This window comes from Sander vitreus, chromosome 7 (genome assembly GCF_031162955.1).
Source record: "Sander vitreus isolate 19-12246 chromosome 7, sanVit1, whole genome shotgun sequence".
NCBI lineage: Eukaryota > Metazoa > Chordata > Actinopteri > Perciformes > Percidae > Sander > Sander vitreus.
This window is the reverse complement of record NC_135861.1, coordinates 11,595,244-11,612,855: the sequence shown is the minus strand read 5'-3', so window position 1 is coordinate 11,612,855 and position 17,612 is coordinate 11,595,244. Positions and strand designations below refer to the sequence as shown.

General features: G+C 41.1%; 1 protein-coding gene across 1 annotated transcript; it reads right to left on the bottom strand.

The window, feature by feature from the left end:
- chdh (choline dehydrogenase) lies at positions 1–17,609 on the bottom strand. The gene is made up of 10 exons (XM_078254583.1): positions 17,512–17,609; positions 11,053–11,494; positions 10,328–10,558; positions 8,106–8,272; positions 7,866–8,017; positions 7,611–7,740; positions 7,168–7,302; positions 4,133–4,275; positions 2,722–2,824; positions 1–2,612 (listed from the first exon to the last, which is right to left on the bottom strand). The coding sequence occupies exons 2-10, from the start codon at positions 11,463–11,465 to the stop codon at positions 2,194–2,196; spliced, it is 1,893 nt and encodes a 630-aa protein (XP_078110709.1). The 5' UTR covers positions 11,466–11,494; positions 17,512–17,609; the 3' UTR covers positions 1–2,193.
- Positions 17,610–17,612: the final 3 nt, after the last annotated feature.

Below are 17,612 nucleotides of genomic sequence, written 5' to 3'. Positions count from 1 at the left end.
AGTACCTTATAGATTTTGTACCAATGGAAAACAAAACCCCCACGTTTTGTACATTTGAATTCTTGACAATGAACCTGGTGAGGATTTTTGTAAGGATCACTGAATAAAGTCACAAGGACAAGGTCAGGACGGTTTCTAGCGTTTGTTTACAATCAATACAAGAAAAAATAAAAACATGCAAACATTAAGGCTGTAAGAATTCCCACAATCATTTTCCCTTTACGATCCACGTGTTACTCCATGACAAATCACAAATGATTTAAACATTCAAGTAATATTGTACAACACTGCATATAATGTAAACAGTTATTGTCACTGTGATGAAGATACTTCATAGAGTAGTGCAAAGCTTATTAAGACAATTAGAATTCATTCTAGCACTCGGCTGCATTAGAGCTGATAATAAAAACATGAATATAATTTAAATCAATACTTCATGTATTCAATAAAATTGACTATGTTTCAGTGCTGGCTGAACCAAACGTACACACTCATCAGAATATAATGTTCTTACAGGACCAGATAGTATTATCAGACAGTATTATCTGATCAGTTCATCTTCAAAAAGTTTTTTTTTGTAAACATCCACGACACATTCAGAGTATTTAAACACAAGAGCTACACTCATCAGATATGCTGAGCTATAATTCCCATGTATTGCTATATGGATAAAACAGCTACCAGACGGTCCTGAACAAAAAGCCAAATGAAAGCTGTGAACTGTAATAATGCAAGTAGGGTGCTATTAAATCTGCTGTGACTTTTGCCCATGTTACTTGTTCCATGTTAGCTTTATCAGATTGTTAAAATCTTTCCATTGAGGCTTGTTAAATGCACGTCTGTTAAATCAACAACTTGATAAACATCAAGTCTCAACAGGGAGGGGGGGGGGAGAGACATACCTTGGAATTTACAAAAGTTGTCAGCCTAACTAACTGTTAGTCTCTACTGTGAAACAAGACTAAGAGGCTAAATTACTCTTTTTTTTTAAACTTTTTTTATTTACTTAAAGTGGATTTAAATCAAACCTATTAGTTTCTGTAGTCCCTTAGCGGATTTAAATCGTGTTCAACAAACCAACGAAAAGAGTATTTTGTCTGCAAGTTTCCAGGAAGGAAGAGGAACGTTACCTTGGTGACAACTTATCTGACAGATAAGAGACAAAATTGAAAAGTGCTGGTGAGGCAGTTTGGGTTAACAGTCTACACGAAACCCTGGCTGCTGATCAACAGTCAGACAACAAGAGTAATGATCACCTAAACAAGACTGTAGAATACTGTATTGATCCCCTCAGGGAAATTGTTCAGTTGCAGTTGCTCACAGTCAGATTCAAGGTAAAAAAAAGAAAAGAAAATAAGAGTAAGAAAAGAGCTGGTCACTCTTATTTTTGCAGCTGTGTGAACTCAATTTGATGAAGAGATATAATCTATGAAGGCTGATGAGATGACACAATGGGATGAAAATGTTTTTTTTTCTAGTCAACACTTTGTCACTCTGACTGAAATAAATGGATTCATTAGTGGATTTACATTTTACAGTATATAGCTGTTTTAGTGTTGAACCCTTGGATTATTACTTCAGGAGAACAGAGTGTGGATGTAATGTTATCTAAGCAATGTTAGTTTCCATGGCAAGGGAGAGTTAAGGCATTGTTTACGTCAGAGAAGTTGGATTACAAGGCTTACAAATTCAGTGTAGTCATGTGAAGGTGTGTACTTTGTAAGACATTTGAACTTTACACGCACACAAACATGTCAAAGTTGATGCATTGTTCATAGCCAACAAGTTAATGCCAGGCAAATTAAGTCAAATGTCGCAATGAGCAATCTTCCATTGAGTTCACAGTGCCTTTGCAAATGCTCAGCATCTTTCCCAGCAAACATGGTGCCATCATGGATAGCCAGCACGCAGCTGATCGTAAAATCTAAAATTTAGAACAATGCAGTAAAAGTGTTCATCACATTAGCTTTAAGGTTACTTAAGATGGAAAATAACAAGTGATAGAGCCCGTTTCCTAATCAGAAGACTCCAAGTAATCTACTGAAAAACTGAATTTTACATGTAAACTGCTCAAATCAACGGTATTATCAGATCCAGAGCAAAATAATCATAACACAATTAGCTGTTCACTGCTGTTGTTGCTTGATAATGGATTGTGTTGTAAAGTGTTTACCCTTTACTCGCTCTCTCTGTTCATCTCTGTGTGTCGAGTGTCGGCGGTCGGTACACGGGAACCCCCGGGTCAACCAGAGGAGGGTGACCTCTGATGATGTCAGCAGCCTTCTCTGCCATCATGATGGTCGGAGCGTTCAGGTTGCCGCTGACGATGCTGGGCATGATGGAGGCGTCGACCACACGCAGCCGCTCCAGCCCCAGAACACGCGTGTTGGAGTCGACAACCGCCATCGGGTCGGATGGCGAGCCCATCTTGCAGGTGCAGGACGGGTGGTAGGCGCTGTCAGCTTTCTGCCGAACAAAAGCGTCAATGTCGGCGTCGGATTGGACCTGAGGACCGGGTTGGACTTCGGGACCACGGAACGGGTCGAAGGCCTTCTGGGTAAAAATCTCTCTAGAGAGTTTGACACACTCCCTGAACTCCCACACATCAACATCTGGGAGGAGAGGAAAATAAAAAATAAAAATGGATTTAATATCAGCAGTTTAACCCAACTGCAAGTCTCATAGAGAGTTTGTTCTCTTGGGAAACAGACTGAATCTTACCGGTGGACAGATAGTTTGGCTGGAGAATCGGGTGATCCAAAGGGTTGGCGCTCTTCAGCTTCATCCAGCCGATACTGGTGCTTCTCATTGGACCGACATGAACCTACAGCAAAAACACAAACACTCATCTATGGTATGTTTTGTATTCGAACTTCAAAGCCATACTGTACTGTTACTTTCTTTTCTCCACACTGATGGTGAGAAGATCTCTTCCTAACGCAACTTCACTGTAAAAGAAAACTAAACCAACATATTTTTAACCTTATTTGTGCAATGAAAGCCCTTCTGGTGCATCAGGAGCAACCACACAGATAAATCTGAGTTTCGTCGAAAACATATTCCCTGAAAACTCTGACTCAGTGTTTTTTCTACTAAATGACAAATGAAAAGTGTTGCATGTAAAGCAACCACTGTGTTTTTGACTATGACTACATTCAAAACAACGGGTCTATTGTTTTGTTCAGTTCTACAGATGTTACCCAATATGTCATGGTATGCATGGTTCCCGCACACATTAACTCATGAAATAAACCCGCCCATTCTTCAAACACAAATAACCCAAAGCCTTTAGTAGAGCTTCTAATTTGCATACAGTACTTCCTTACTCACAGGTATACTTCTCTAGAAAACAGCCCACACACATACGCGCACACACACACACACACACACGCGAGAACGGATACGAGAACGGATACCTGAACCGATATCACGTCAGTGCGATAAGGCATTGAACATTTTGTATTTAATACAGCTTATTATGTAGGCACGCACCTGTGTTAACGTGCGCTTGTTGCCCCGTGTGCGCTCATCTGTTGACATTTCCGAATGCCTTCCTACAGTTGCTTAATAAAAGCGGGCTTTCCACACAAACAAACGTATGTGTCATTTGTATGAGAAAAAAAACGAGATTCGGTTACTGCTCTGTCGGACGCGGGCTCGGACAGAAAAATGCGGCCCGTTCCGCACTCTAAAACACACACACACACACACACACACAATGAAGAAACTGTTGCACGACTTCTAAAAGTACTGTGACTTTTTGGGCTCATGGCAAGAAGCCTGACAGCCACTGCCAGCTGGAACGGGTTAGAAGGAGCATGTGTGTATAATGTATAATACAATTAAACCATAAGGAGTGGCTGGGCTGGCTCAGTGGTAGAGCAGGCGCACATATACTGAGAGGTTTATGCCTCCAGGGTTCAAATCCAACCTGTGACAAATTTCCTGCATGTCTTCCCTCCCATCTACCCCCCCCCCTTTCTCACCTAGCTGTCCTGTCAAAAATCAAAGGTGGAAAAGCCCCAAAAAAACATAAGCATACATCCTAAAAGCTGCCACACACATGTGAAATAGAACCCAAACATGTGTTTCCACTTGCACAAAAAACTGCCACCATTCCCGACACACACACCTGATATGCCTCGACCTTGGAGGCAACTCGTCCGTGGTCGATGACCTGCGAGGGCAGGAAGTGGAACTGGATGTCGGGGTGTGTGACATGTGGCCGACTGCGGATGAACCCTCCACTCTCCAAGTGGGCTGTTGCTCCGTAACCTAGGGGACAGATACCAACTCAGATACTTCACATACTTCAGATACAGATATGCACACTCTGAGTGTGTAATGGTGGTTTGTATTGGCAGACTGTGTTGTGATATTTCTGCCTTTTCTTTTCTGTTGGTGTGTCTGATGAGTTGCCAGGGGTGTGATCTATTTAGTTTGTGTCTGTGATTGTGAAGGTGTGTCTCTAGACTTATGACTCTCTGGCTGCCATTGCTGTTGTTGCCACAACAGCAGCATTTCCTGCCATGACCACCACAGTCTGTATTCTGTGCCAGTTAACATCACATTTCACTACATGATTTAAAAGAACCCTGTGGTTGAATTTCCGGAAACACCATGTTGTGTTATGACGACGACAAAAGGGAAAGCTTAGACAACATCAGGTCATTCATAGGTCACAGGTCAGGGGACGAGAATATTTGGCCAGTCTCTAATAACCAAACCTGTTCATGTATAAGCAGCTGCATGATAAGGGAATGTTTTGTCTCAGGACTGTCTCCTTTTGGAGGTCGGTGGGCCAGCCACACTTTAGCATACTTTCAAGAGAAAGAGAGAGGCTGAACTAGGCTTTAGCATCTGTGTTTAGGTGACTGCAATATCTTTGTTTACCTTAAAGGTTCAGCTAAACATAACGCCTCCAGCATGAGTTTAAATACACCTTCAGGAGGACAGGAACTTCAGAGAGTTGGGACGGCACTGCACAATAACACACCGTGGTTAAACTGTACTGCCTGCTTAATTGTCTCCTCAATTGAGTGTTATTGTTTGTTTTATTAAATGCTTCTGTGTAAGTCATAAGTCTCCTGAACCTTATTCATGTATGTGAAATGAGTTGTGCTGCTCCTGAGTTTTTCCTTAACAACCCCCATGATTGCTGTTGTGATATAAATAGCGGCCTCTCTACTCGTATCTGCTCAGCTGCAGCCTTTGAATAGAACCAATGCTGCAGGCTCGCACGTGTGTGCAGTCCACACAGACAGTGTTGCTGCTGAAGCGCTGCTTGGGGACTGTTGGTTATTTATTTTAAGGGCCATTTGAGGGGTTTTGGGTAAACGTATTTGAGTCGTGATTCACTCGGATCTTTAACCAGAGTCTTTAAATTGAGTCACGAATCGCGAGTCTCTAGTATCATTAACCCGGTTCAGTTGAGTCCTACTACAATTCAATCTAAAATGATAACAGCGCCACACACAAACCTCTTGCAACATTAGCTTCTACTATTCCTAGCCATCTTAGCTGCAAAAAGCTTTATAACTTACAATTTCGTAGGCAACAGCAACCCTACAAGTCAGCTCAAGCGACTGAGCAGAGAGAGACAGTCCCGACCCGCAGACTCAGAGCCGGAAGCTCGCAGACCATGGGATTCACTCAAGAACTCACGAGTCATCGAGGGCTCGTGAGTTGTCGTGATTCATGAGTTGTCGGGAGATTCATGAGTTCTCGCGTGAATCAGCCGGATATATGAGTGGATCTGATTCAGACGAGCGAGTGAAGTCTCTCCTTGAGCTCAGAGTAAAGCAAATCCACAAAGCAAACAACTCGTGACTTGTCGACAACTCACAAGTCCTCGATGACTCATGAGCCGTTGATGACTCGTGAGTTCTCGCGGGAGTCAGTCAATCCCGTGAATCAGCCGAATCAGCTGGCTACGTTGTCATGAGTGGATCTGATTGAGACGAGCGAGTGAGGTCTCTCCTCGAGATCAGAGTAAAGCAAATCCACAACAAAAGCCATTCTTTCACTTCTGAAATAACATACAATGTTCTGCACGTAGCCTAGCTAGGCCTACTGTAGGTTTGGTGTATAAATGTAGAATATTAAAATGCAATTAGGTCGAGCAGACAGTCCGAAACATTGTAAGCTTGCCTCGCCGACAACTCATGTTTTTTTTTGTCTTCAAAAAAACTTTATTATTCAGGTGCAGTACTAGACACATGAATATTTAACAATAAAATATTGAGACCATTCAGCAAAGCACACCGGGTAATAACAAATTCAACACTGGTTGCTATGGACTCATCACTAGGCTTCCTCAGTCATTGTATATTTTAGCATATAGGTAAAGCTGCCAAAGCTGAACATTATCCAAAACTCCATTTCTCAGACGAGCGTCAATTTGGGAGCTTGCACGCTACCACTCCTTCCTTCTCAAATGCCTTGAAAAGGCTGTCGTATGTATGTATGTATGTATGTATGTATGTATGTATCACCGGATATAAAGGATATTTGAGTCGGGTATGGCTGCAGCCTGGAGAACTCCCGTCTCATGCCCTCCTGGCTTGGTGCAGTCCACAAGCTTTGACTTTTCAAAATAAAAGCTTGCGTCTAGTCCGTTATGTTTTGGTACGGTGTTTTGGATGTTTTTGAACTAAACAGTACGGCAATCATGCTAATGAATAAAATATGTTTTTCATCAGATGTCTTAGTTACAACACGATAGAGCTAGCAAAGCAGTTTTGTGTTTATATGTGGGAGCGGGATTTATTCAGTTTGGGAAATCCCACGGTCTCTAAAGCTACAGTTCAAATTGTCTGGCTGACTAAACAAGGAAATATCCATCTGCTAGCGATAGGGGCAGAGACTGAGAGAGCTACATGGAGCTACATGGATAAATATGCACCAAACAAGCCACTTTGAAATGTTGCTGTTCTCATGAATACAATAGTTGGGTGACCCTCCCCCCCTAGACAAAAAAAATTGGATGACCCTCCCCTCAACAAAGAATAAAAAGACAATACCCTCCCCTATTTTCCTCTGGTGGTCCATTCCATAAATACGGTCCCTTAACTTTCTACATTGAGTTTGCCTATGGTAATGGCCATGAATAAAAGAAATTTGCTATTTTTTGTAGAACATTTGGGAGAATGTGTGTGTTTTGGTTACCAGTAAACAGAGCGAGCCACTCCAGGCCTATCTTGACCATGTGGAAAGGTTTCTGGGCCTTGTACAGGGTGATAGGCTGAGTGCACTGCTGCTGGACGTACAGCTCCAAATGATCCTGCAGGTTACTGCCAACACCTGAGAAACAACAGAGACAATAGAGGAAGGTAATGAGAGAGAGAGAGGCATTATTACCATTATAATATAATGCACTCCAGGCCTGGTCTGTTTGTAAGCATGGAACAGGTGGCAATGAATCACTCTTTTAGTCTGTGTTTTGTGTGTTTAATGTGGTCATGTACTCATATTAAAAAAAATTGCGAAAACTCTATAAAACCTGCATCTTTATTTTAAAAAGCCAAATAATTTTTTCCCCATTTCAGTTTGTTGAAGCTAGGCGTTTTAAATGCTTACATTGTTAAAAAAAAAAAGTACACAAAATGTACCTGGTAAGTGCTGAACTACAGGGATGCCGAGTTGTTTCAGGTCATCAGCGTTTCCCACCCCAGACAGCATGAGAAGCTGAGGGGAGTTAATGGCTCCTCCACTTAATATCACCTCTTTATCTGCAAATGCCTGAAGAGTGACCAGTATAAACAAATGAGTGAATCATTGAACAAGAGTCTACATCCATGTTTGCAGCTATGTGATTAGGCACAGTAGTGCTTTGATATAAACGCTAATGTCAGCACGCATCTTACCCTTTTCTTTTGTCCTTTCTGTGTGTATTCCACACCCACGGCGCGGTTGCCATCAAACAGGATCTTGGTGGTCAAACAGTGCACCTCTGTCTTCAGGTTGGGTCGACCCAGGACAGGTCTCAGGTAGGCACTCGCTGTGCTCCACCTCTTTCCTGGACAGATTTGGGCAAAGAGATGTAGACTATACTAAAATATGTATCAATGCTTATTGGTCATAGTCAAGTTCCTTTTTCTTTTAACCTTTAAAAATAGTCATGTCCATCCAGCCCAAGCCCTCCTGTTGGTGTCCGTTCATGTCATCAGTGAAGGGGTATCCTGCCTGCTGCCCTGCCTCAATGAAAGCTTTGTGAAGGGGATGGTTGGTCTTCCCTCTGGACACATGAAGAGGTCCGCTGCCTCCCCGGTACCTAAGGTACACACAAGAAACACAAATTGAATGAGTCCCAAAGATGAGAGCAGTTCCATTTCAAAATGTGACAATCTATGGGAATCGTGTATAGGTATTCAGTGATCAATATTGCAACAATATTAAAAATGTGTATTACCAGCAGTGCTACCTTTTGTAGAAAGCTGTGTACATGTAGTTATGAGAACAATAATAAAAACACGACATCACTCAGGCTTGGCATTGACATTATGTTGAGTTATGAGTATGTGTTTTCCTTCCTGCTTTTAAGATTTGGTTATGCAGTATTCGGTGGAAGAATTATGTTAATCTACCACTGCAGGATCCGTTTTCAGTGGATGCATGGGATGATAATTCCAGTCTCTGACAAATTACACAACATAGAACATAATGCAATCTAATTTCTCGGTCTTTCACCATAACACAGACAGACACACACATCACTTCCACCTATGATATCTACTTCACAGTATGTCATATTTGTTTCCAGACCACACAAGTATTTATCATTCTGGTAAACAAGCAGGTTACAGTTTTTTTCGATTGCTAAACCACATGTGCAAAACTCTAACTCCAATCTGCAGAGCAGCAGTTCATGTGGACCAAACTCTAGTTCGTTTTTCATTGCTTGAACACAGTTTTCAAAACTCTACACACTTATCCCATCACTTTAACCACAACCTGCACAACACTGTGTATTCACAGCACTTTGTTCAAATGCTAACACATTGCTATCAAAACTGTTAATTACACATTCAAAACAGAATAGATTTCAGTCTGGTGCCTATCAAACACTGCTGATTGCAATTTTAGCTGAAAGGCTAAGCAGGTGTCTTGTTTTAGACTAGTTAGTGAACATATATGGTATTTATATAGAGAACGCTCAGAAAGCCTTTTTCTATGTATACAAACACCAAATAAGAATGAAACAATTATACACTGTACCGTTTGAGAGAAACAGGTAAAAGAGCAAAGATACCAATATGTCCAGGTAAGATGTCTGAGGTTATGTACAAAGCTATAAAAAAAAACAAAAAAACTATATCTTTACAATAGTAAAACTGTGTTCTTACTGTTTTTCAGCAAGTAATGGAGGTGAAAGCAATGGAAACACCACATTGATTAGTATTTAGAGATGATGCAGACAGCCAGTGTGATGAAGAAAACTTGCCACATGATGCTAGAGAGAGGCAGTATTAGTCACACTATTCTTTGTTACAGTTACGTATGTACCTTTAGTTTTTTCCCCCAGTAATTCCATAAATTACTAGAGACAAAATACTATATTGAAGAAAACTGCTGATTTTCATTCCTTCTTGTTTGCCTTACTTGAAAATTGGTACATTATAAAATCTATATCTTTTCTTTAAAGAAACTATTGAGTAGTGTGAAGTCACTCAAATCGTTCAAACTGTAAAGATGAGAAAGTTTGTAATTTCTGTATCGTTGTTTGATGCTAGTGTTTTTACTCTTAGTGTGTTCTGAGTGACAGTGTGTGTTATCTCAGTGAGGATTGTTCTGAGTGTTTGGCTGCACTGAGTTTTGAGACGTGTGTTAAGAGTTGTGTTGCTGTGAATGAGTTTTGTAGGTGATGTGAACTGTTTAGCTCAGGTGACTGTTGGTACTGCAGACTGTGGTTAGAGTTTTGCACATGAGGCTTCAGTTGTGCCCACTGTCATTTAACAATCGAAAAAAACTGTAATATCTGAGCTGCCATCTACCTTCTTCATTTGCATGTTTCCCTCCCCCCCCCCCCCCCATCTTTCCTGAAATTAGATTGGTGACGCACTGCATTTAACCGTTGATGCTCATGGCCAGGCAATGTGAGAGCTTCACTGTGCCCCTGCACATTTACAATACAACAACAACATTTACCACCCACGACACATTCTAAAGCCTGGTGAGTCTGTAGGACTGAGGCACTAGCACTGCCAGAGTTAGGGTTCCCCTCAAACTCGGTCCATGCATATTAAAATGATTTGATAACAAGTCAAAGGACACTCCAATGGCCTTTGGATAAAAAAATAAAAGTCCTGCAGATATTTTTGTTAGGTACCTGTTTTCTCCCAGCTCATGACACTGAGCTTTCCTAAAGTAAGGCAGACAGTGTTCATAATCCCAGCCCTCTGCCCCCTCTGTCTGCCAGCGATTGTAGTCTTCAGCGTGTCCACGAATGTACACCATGGCGTTGAGTGAAGAGGACCCACCCCAGACACGGCCTCTCGGCCAGTACAACACCCGGTTGTTTAAGTGGGCCTGAGGTAAAGTGTGGTAGTACCAGTTATACCTGATGAGAGAAGAAAATGAAAAGGAATACAGCATGGCATCAAAATGGAACCAATATCTGTCTGCTTACCGTTATTATATTGAGACGGATATGAAAGTGCTGGACTAATAAATTGCACCAATGTGATACACAGATCATTTGTTTAAATGACTTATATCTAGGTTTCATTTATTGTAGCTTTAATAGTCTAAAATAGCATAAAAACATTTCTAGAAGTAATAATTAAGTTTCTTCTGTAATGACAGAACGGATTTCCTTCTTTCATATTTACAAAACCTCTAAGTGAGTAAACTGCGTGAAAGCATTTTACAGTGGAGTTTTAGAGTGGGTGTTGGTAAAAAAAAAGTTTCATGATTTTAAAATTGTACACGTCATCTGTATTTGTGCTGAAGTTGTGTATGGGTTTGCACACACTTGGGAACAGTGTGTGTAGAATGGCAAGGGAAACACATCAGCACCAAGACATTTCAAGTGGAATTATTTAGCTACTGTACTTGTCATCACAGAGGTTGTAGGTCAGCGCAGCTGGCATGTGGATCTTCCATGAGAGTCGTAAGTTGCCTAACACCATGTCCTTAGGCCCAGCCTCCAGCTGCAGCACAGACTCATGGGTATCCTCACTGAGACGGTTGGCAAGGACGCAGCCCGCTGACCCTGCCCCAACGATGATATAACTGTAGGACGGTGTTTTCTGATTGGCTGTAGGTGATGATGAAGCATTCAAATGAGCAGCTGTGGCACTAAAGCATCTGTATGACGATGCGCAGAAGGAGGACTGGCCCATGTTTCTGGTCCTGGGGACAAATTCTAGCAAACCGGTAAACAGGCACCTGCCATGCCTTGTAAATCTCCCTCGAGTCACAACTCGTCGGGCTCCAGTTTGGCCTAAAGTGGCCAAAAACAACATCCTGGTTCTGGGAGGGCTTTCTTCATTCACTGAAAATCACAACAACACACATTAAATGATGCACTTGAGGGGACAGGCTGGAACTGGGACTCAAACTAGTATATCTGACAGTGTTGAATTAAATGTAATAATTACAAAACTACTTTCGGGCTGTCAAAATGTTTAATGAAAAGGTAAAACACTGGCTGAAACTAGGGCTGCACGATATGAGGAAAATATCTAATTGCGATTATTTTGACTGATATTGTGATTGCGATATGATTCACGATATTGGAGGGAATGATCATTTTTGTATCATTATTCTCATTGAAAATTATTAACATCGAAAGACATTAAAATGATTATAGTGTGATTTTTGCGAGGATCTGTACCAAACAAAGATGTTTTTCTTAAGTCTGTAGGATACGATTTGTAGGCCGGGACATCTCTGCAGCACCACAATACTTAAATTCAGAATGGTTTGACACATATTTTGCCATTAACAAATATTGCGCCCCCCTGCAATTTGGATATTGCACTGGTCTATATTGCGATTTCGATACAATTGCGATTAACTGTGCAGCCTTAGCTGAAACCAAACCAAACTAGCAATCACTGATCTCTGATCATGTACTTGTGCAGGCATTCTCGCACATGTACACACAGATAGAGGAAAAGATACACATAGATAAACATACATACTCATAAAGACTATGTGCATGCATGCACACAGACACACTCATTAAATTATGCACACATTACCATTATTGAGTAAATATTGAGTAAAATAATTGAGTATCATGTTATTGTAACCTGTTAAAATGCCTTTGGCATTGTCCCTGACAAACAAACTAATAAATAAATATAAACAGGTCCAAAAGTAACACTCATCTGTGTACTATCCTGCTAAGTGTGCAGACTGTGGGTTACAGAGAGGCCTTTGGTTGATATTTTATTTACTATTACTTCAGCCACACCTTGTCCTTCTTATAGTCCTAATTCATTCTTTTAAAATTACCGGCAGTTAAATGAACAACTAGAAATACCTGACCTGGGGGCCGTTTCAGGAAGGAGGTTTAACAAACTCTGAGTCTAACCCTGATGTCGGAGTTGATTTACCCTGAGATGGGAGTTTTCGGTTCCAGAACAGCTGATATGAGTTGGTTCAATCAACTCCGAGTAGGTTCACGCGCGTGCACCACCACAATAAAAAGGCAGTATGAATGGAGCCATGATACTACGATTCACCATGGTAACAACCACAAACAAACGGGTCGGCGGAAATAGGCTACTCATGCGCACATACAGCGAGTTTGAACATGTATTTCGTTAAAAAAGCAACACAGCGGCTGCTGCGGCAACAGAGAGAGAATTGGTGTGGGAGAAAATTGCTGCTCGAATCATTGCGTAAGCAAACAGTGTATTAATTTCATATTTAATCACAGTTAACTGATAATATTACTGGTGAAAACTGGAATTGTATTACACCTATAATTTCATTTAGGTGCAATCCTGCGGGCGAAAAAGTAAGCTACTACTATATCCCATTCTGAGGCTGCAGCACCATCATTAACAGAACTATAATTTAATAATCATGTATTTCTTTTTAATGGCTCTCGCTGGTTTGTGTCCAGGGAACAATACAAAAAACGTTTAAAAAACGTTTCAGAGCGAGTCACACTTTCCTGACGGCTCTGCATACAGTGGCTTTACTATTACAGTATGATCCCCATCACCAATAAAGAAAACTGCCGTTTGCAAAACACGTAATGCGACACAAAGAATCTGCTTGCATGTTAAAGCCTGTCCACGATGGTGGATGTTAGTGATATGAGGACGGATAAGGTATCTACATATCTGATGGACTGTGAAAAAATGTGGAAATGAAAATACATTTAGTCGGGACTCAATATCATCTCCCGACGTAAACTCTCTGTGAAGTAATACAGCTTTTTCATCAACGGGATCGTCGACAAAAGGACATGACATGTTTGAGAAAAAAACGTTTTATAATCTGCCTAACAATAAGTTTTATTTATTAAGTGTTTATTCATGCAGATAACAAACTGCATTAAAATGCGCCTGATACAGACTGAATGAATGAATGAGCAAATGAGTGAGTCCCTCTGACACTGTACTCCCGACCAGGTTAGGTTCACAGACTCAGTTATCATAGTAACTGACTCTGAGGTTAAGTTACCTCTCTTTCTGAAACAGACCCAGAGTTTCCCTCATCTCAGGGTTAACAAACTCAGAGTTTTCACTAAACCTGCTTTCTGAAACGGGCCCCTGGAGCCCTGGTTATTTATCATCAGGAAAGCTTTTGTCTGCGTGTGTGCGTGTGTGATGCATGGCGTGATGTCTACTCTAGGGCTGCAGCTATCGATTATTTTAGTAATCGAGTATTCTACCGATTATTCCATCGATTAAGCGAGTAATCGGATAAGCAATAATAAACAATAGTTTGGTTACATTTTCGGAAAAAGCAACATTTATGTTGCCTACATTGCTTACAATATCATCTCTCCAAAAACTAAACATATGAAGTGCATTTAAGTGCCATATTACATTGTAAATTAAAAACATAAAAACATTTTCTGAAATGACATCAACCTCACACTAAGGCCTACATTGAAATACATAAACATGACCTTAAGTTGTGCAACTTAACTTTCAGAACTACAAGTTTCATCCTGAGACTGATCTGTATAGGCCTATATGTAAATATAAGTATATGTAAATATTAGTTATACTAAACCTATTTGTATTTATATATTTAATTACAATGTCACACAGCTCTGTTACACTTATGCTAGTAGATCGTTGATCAGCTGTTTCTCCGTGAAGACAGAGAGTGAGAGAGAGTGGTGCGCAACAATCAGCTGTTTCTCCAAAGGGATAGTCAACAAGTCGGCTCTTTAGAGCAAATTGTGGTCACTGCTACGTATTTTCTTGTCTTTGTTTTTGGTAGTTGTTGTGTTTGGTGTAGTTTCATCGTCCATACAACTCTGTGATTTACTTTTGCGGGTCCGCTTCGTGGAATGGATGAGAAATGTTTTCAGTTGAGATGCTGAAGCATTGACGTCGTGCTATTATAGAGGATTTTCACCGACGTCACGTTCTGGGTGGTAACCTGGATGCACGGCCATATTGGAGGCACTCGGTGTAAACAACTGAATGGAGTTATGGAGTATTGTGCACTTTGGATACTTTAATACTTTATGTCTAAACAACAGAAAAGCTCATCAAAACGCGTCCAAAATGCAAAGGCATGGAAGGACTTGGACCACAAAAAAAGGCACGATATTTTGAGAAATTACAGTTTACTAGCGGTGCAGATCCCTATAAGTTGGCTCCATCTTTTTGGATCCATGGCGACCCGGTGATTCTTCCTTCAGTTGCATATCCCGATATAGTCAACTACATGGTTTTCTCGCCGAGCCCTTACACAGCGGAAGACCTTAACTCCTACAAAAGTTTGGAGGCTTATAACCAGATGGTGTGTGGATGGGTGAGGGAGACGCAGTACCAAGTCATTAACGACCGTTGTGTTGTGAAGGCCAAAGTAAGTAATGCAATAACGTCTTTAATCAACCTAACATTAACTGTATGATTCTCACTGTGATACTCAAGGTGTAGCCAAGTGACTCTCAATAGTGTTTTTTTTCAATTCAAAGACCGAACAAGACAGAGTTTTCCCTCGTAGATCCTGGTTGAGCTTTGCCAACCACAAGCACCTCCTTTCCTCTGATAACTTCTGACATTCCTCTCCCTGGTTTTTAATAACTTTTGGAAGTCAATAACATTCCAAATGTTTTTCTCGGTCTGACCTATTGGTACAACCTAAAACACGGCAATAATTAACCATTTTCCTTAACGCCATTCGGGATCTACTTCAGTGCCTGTGCTTTGTTGTGATGCGGAGTACCTCCAACATGGCGACTTCGAGTCTGATGACGCGTCTGATGACGCGCCGTGAAAACCCTCTATTGTGGTAAGCTAGTTCGGTTTTTCAGTAGACACACTGTACAGAGTTCTCGTTTTAATTACGTTTGAACTGATTCCAAACTTTGGACACTTCCTGTCGTTTTCTCCAGCCTGTCTCTTCTCTTAGCCACGCACTATTTATGCTCTGGCATGTGTCACCAGCAGACTGAGCACATACTGAGCAGCGTCTGGTGTGCGACAATTATAATGATCCGTGTGGAAACACCGTCCGTCAGCAATACAACGTTGGTAACATTGATTTAACGAAGCTTCGAGGCAAATCATTTTGCATCGAGGATTTTTTGTAATCGAATTATTCGAGGAATCGTTTCTCCCTGCCTTCCTTCTCTCTGTCTCTACCCGCAGCAGACAGCTTCGCCCGAAGAGAGTCAAACCAGAGGAGGAAATAGACTCTCAGTTCACGGCTGTAACGTTACTGATCAAGTCTGATCCCAGCAAACTTTCTGTTGCTGCCGTTAAGCTTGCTGATCTGGCAGAAAGTCACCGGCGGTTCGGGATCAGATCATGGGGATCAGACCTCCGGTACTGGGTCTAATGTTATAATGTTCGCTGCTGCCGCTGCAGCTAGCTAGGAGCTAGCCACCAGCCCTGTGACCTGGGTCCCTGGTTCGCTCTATGTTCGCTCCCCGGTGCTGACTGACTCTGGTCCGTCTGCAGAGCTAGCGTTACCCGCTCTAGCTCAGCTGGGAATCAGACGAATCTGCCGCGCTCGTATAAACGTGCAAATAAATAGTCAGAAATAAATAAAAGTCCCCTGAAATAAATACAAGTAAAACATATAGGCTATTGAACTATAATGACTAATGCATGTATGCCTCATTTATGTATTTCATGATGTATTTCAGAGCCATATTTATGTATATTTATGTAAAGAGGTGCAAAAAACGGATGACCAGTCGCTCAGGAAGTTAGGCTATAGTTTCCCTCAACTGCAGCCTGGTTTAAAGCAAAACTGGTAGGCTACACCGGTGCTAGTCATGGATGTATTAAGAGAACGTGCTACTGCCTTGAAAATGCAACATCCGGTCTCAGAATATGAAAAAACTGGCATTTTTTCATTTCTGTTTTCAAGTGATTTAATTTTTTGTTATATGAAATAGAAAATGAAAATCGAAGCATGTTTTAATTTTTCACATTCCCTTTTGACAATGAAAAGGAAAAAACGCCTTGTATTTCAATTTCAAATTTTGTATTTTAAAACGAAAATCAAATAACCATTCGTTTTTTGTTTTTTAATACCTGTTTGTGAAATGAAAATCGAATGACCAACATATACACTGACCCCTGACCTACATGTGAGGAAGACTAAACTCTCTATGGAGTAAATGCACTATTGCCCTTTCAATAAAACATTTACAGTCAAGATTAGCTTGATTGCAACCTTTGCTCTGTAACATTTTGCACAGAGTAGACTAGGGCTGAAACGATTCCTCGAATAACTCGAATAATTCGATTACAAAAAATCCTCGATGCAAAATGATTTGCCTCAAAGCTTCAGGAATAGGTCATTGCAATAAGCCAGCCAATGCCAAGATGAACTCAGCAAACAGCCTGAAATGTCGGCAATACCTTCTAATAAACGGAGACACCACACTTATGTTCAACACATTTTACGCATGATGTCTCCAACTTTCACTAATTTATTTTGTAAAGCTAGTCTGAATTAAATGTTGTAAACGACGAAAGGCCAATTTCGTAACCGTTAGCTTATCAGTGTTATAGTCTGGAGTCTAACTGTTACAGTAGGCTACCGAGCTACATTTTAGACACATTAAGGCTTGCTACAACGGTTTCAACACGTTTAAAGTGTAGTTATTATCGTTAGAGGGATAAGGCTTATGTTGACATCGCTGTTGAGACTTTCTTAGGGACTTACAGTCAGGTTTGGATAGATTGGCCATTCACGTCGTGGTTTATAGCAGCGCAAGGAAATAACTGCATGTAAGTTAACTTAACTTTACAAACTTCGTTTAATTTAAACCGAGGTGAGGCCGGAGTAGTTTAACGCCAACACAGACGCGAGCAACTGAATTAAGCAGCAGAAATAAACAGATCTTACCTTGCTAACTCTTCTTTCCAATGAAAGTAACGTAGCTGAGCTAAAAACGGTCGTGGGCGGGGCTTAGTGGGCTGTAAAACTAAACAAAACCAGCGATTCAC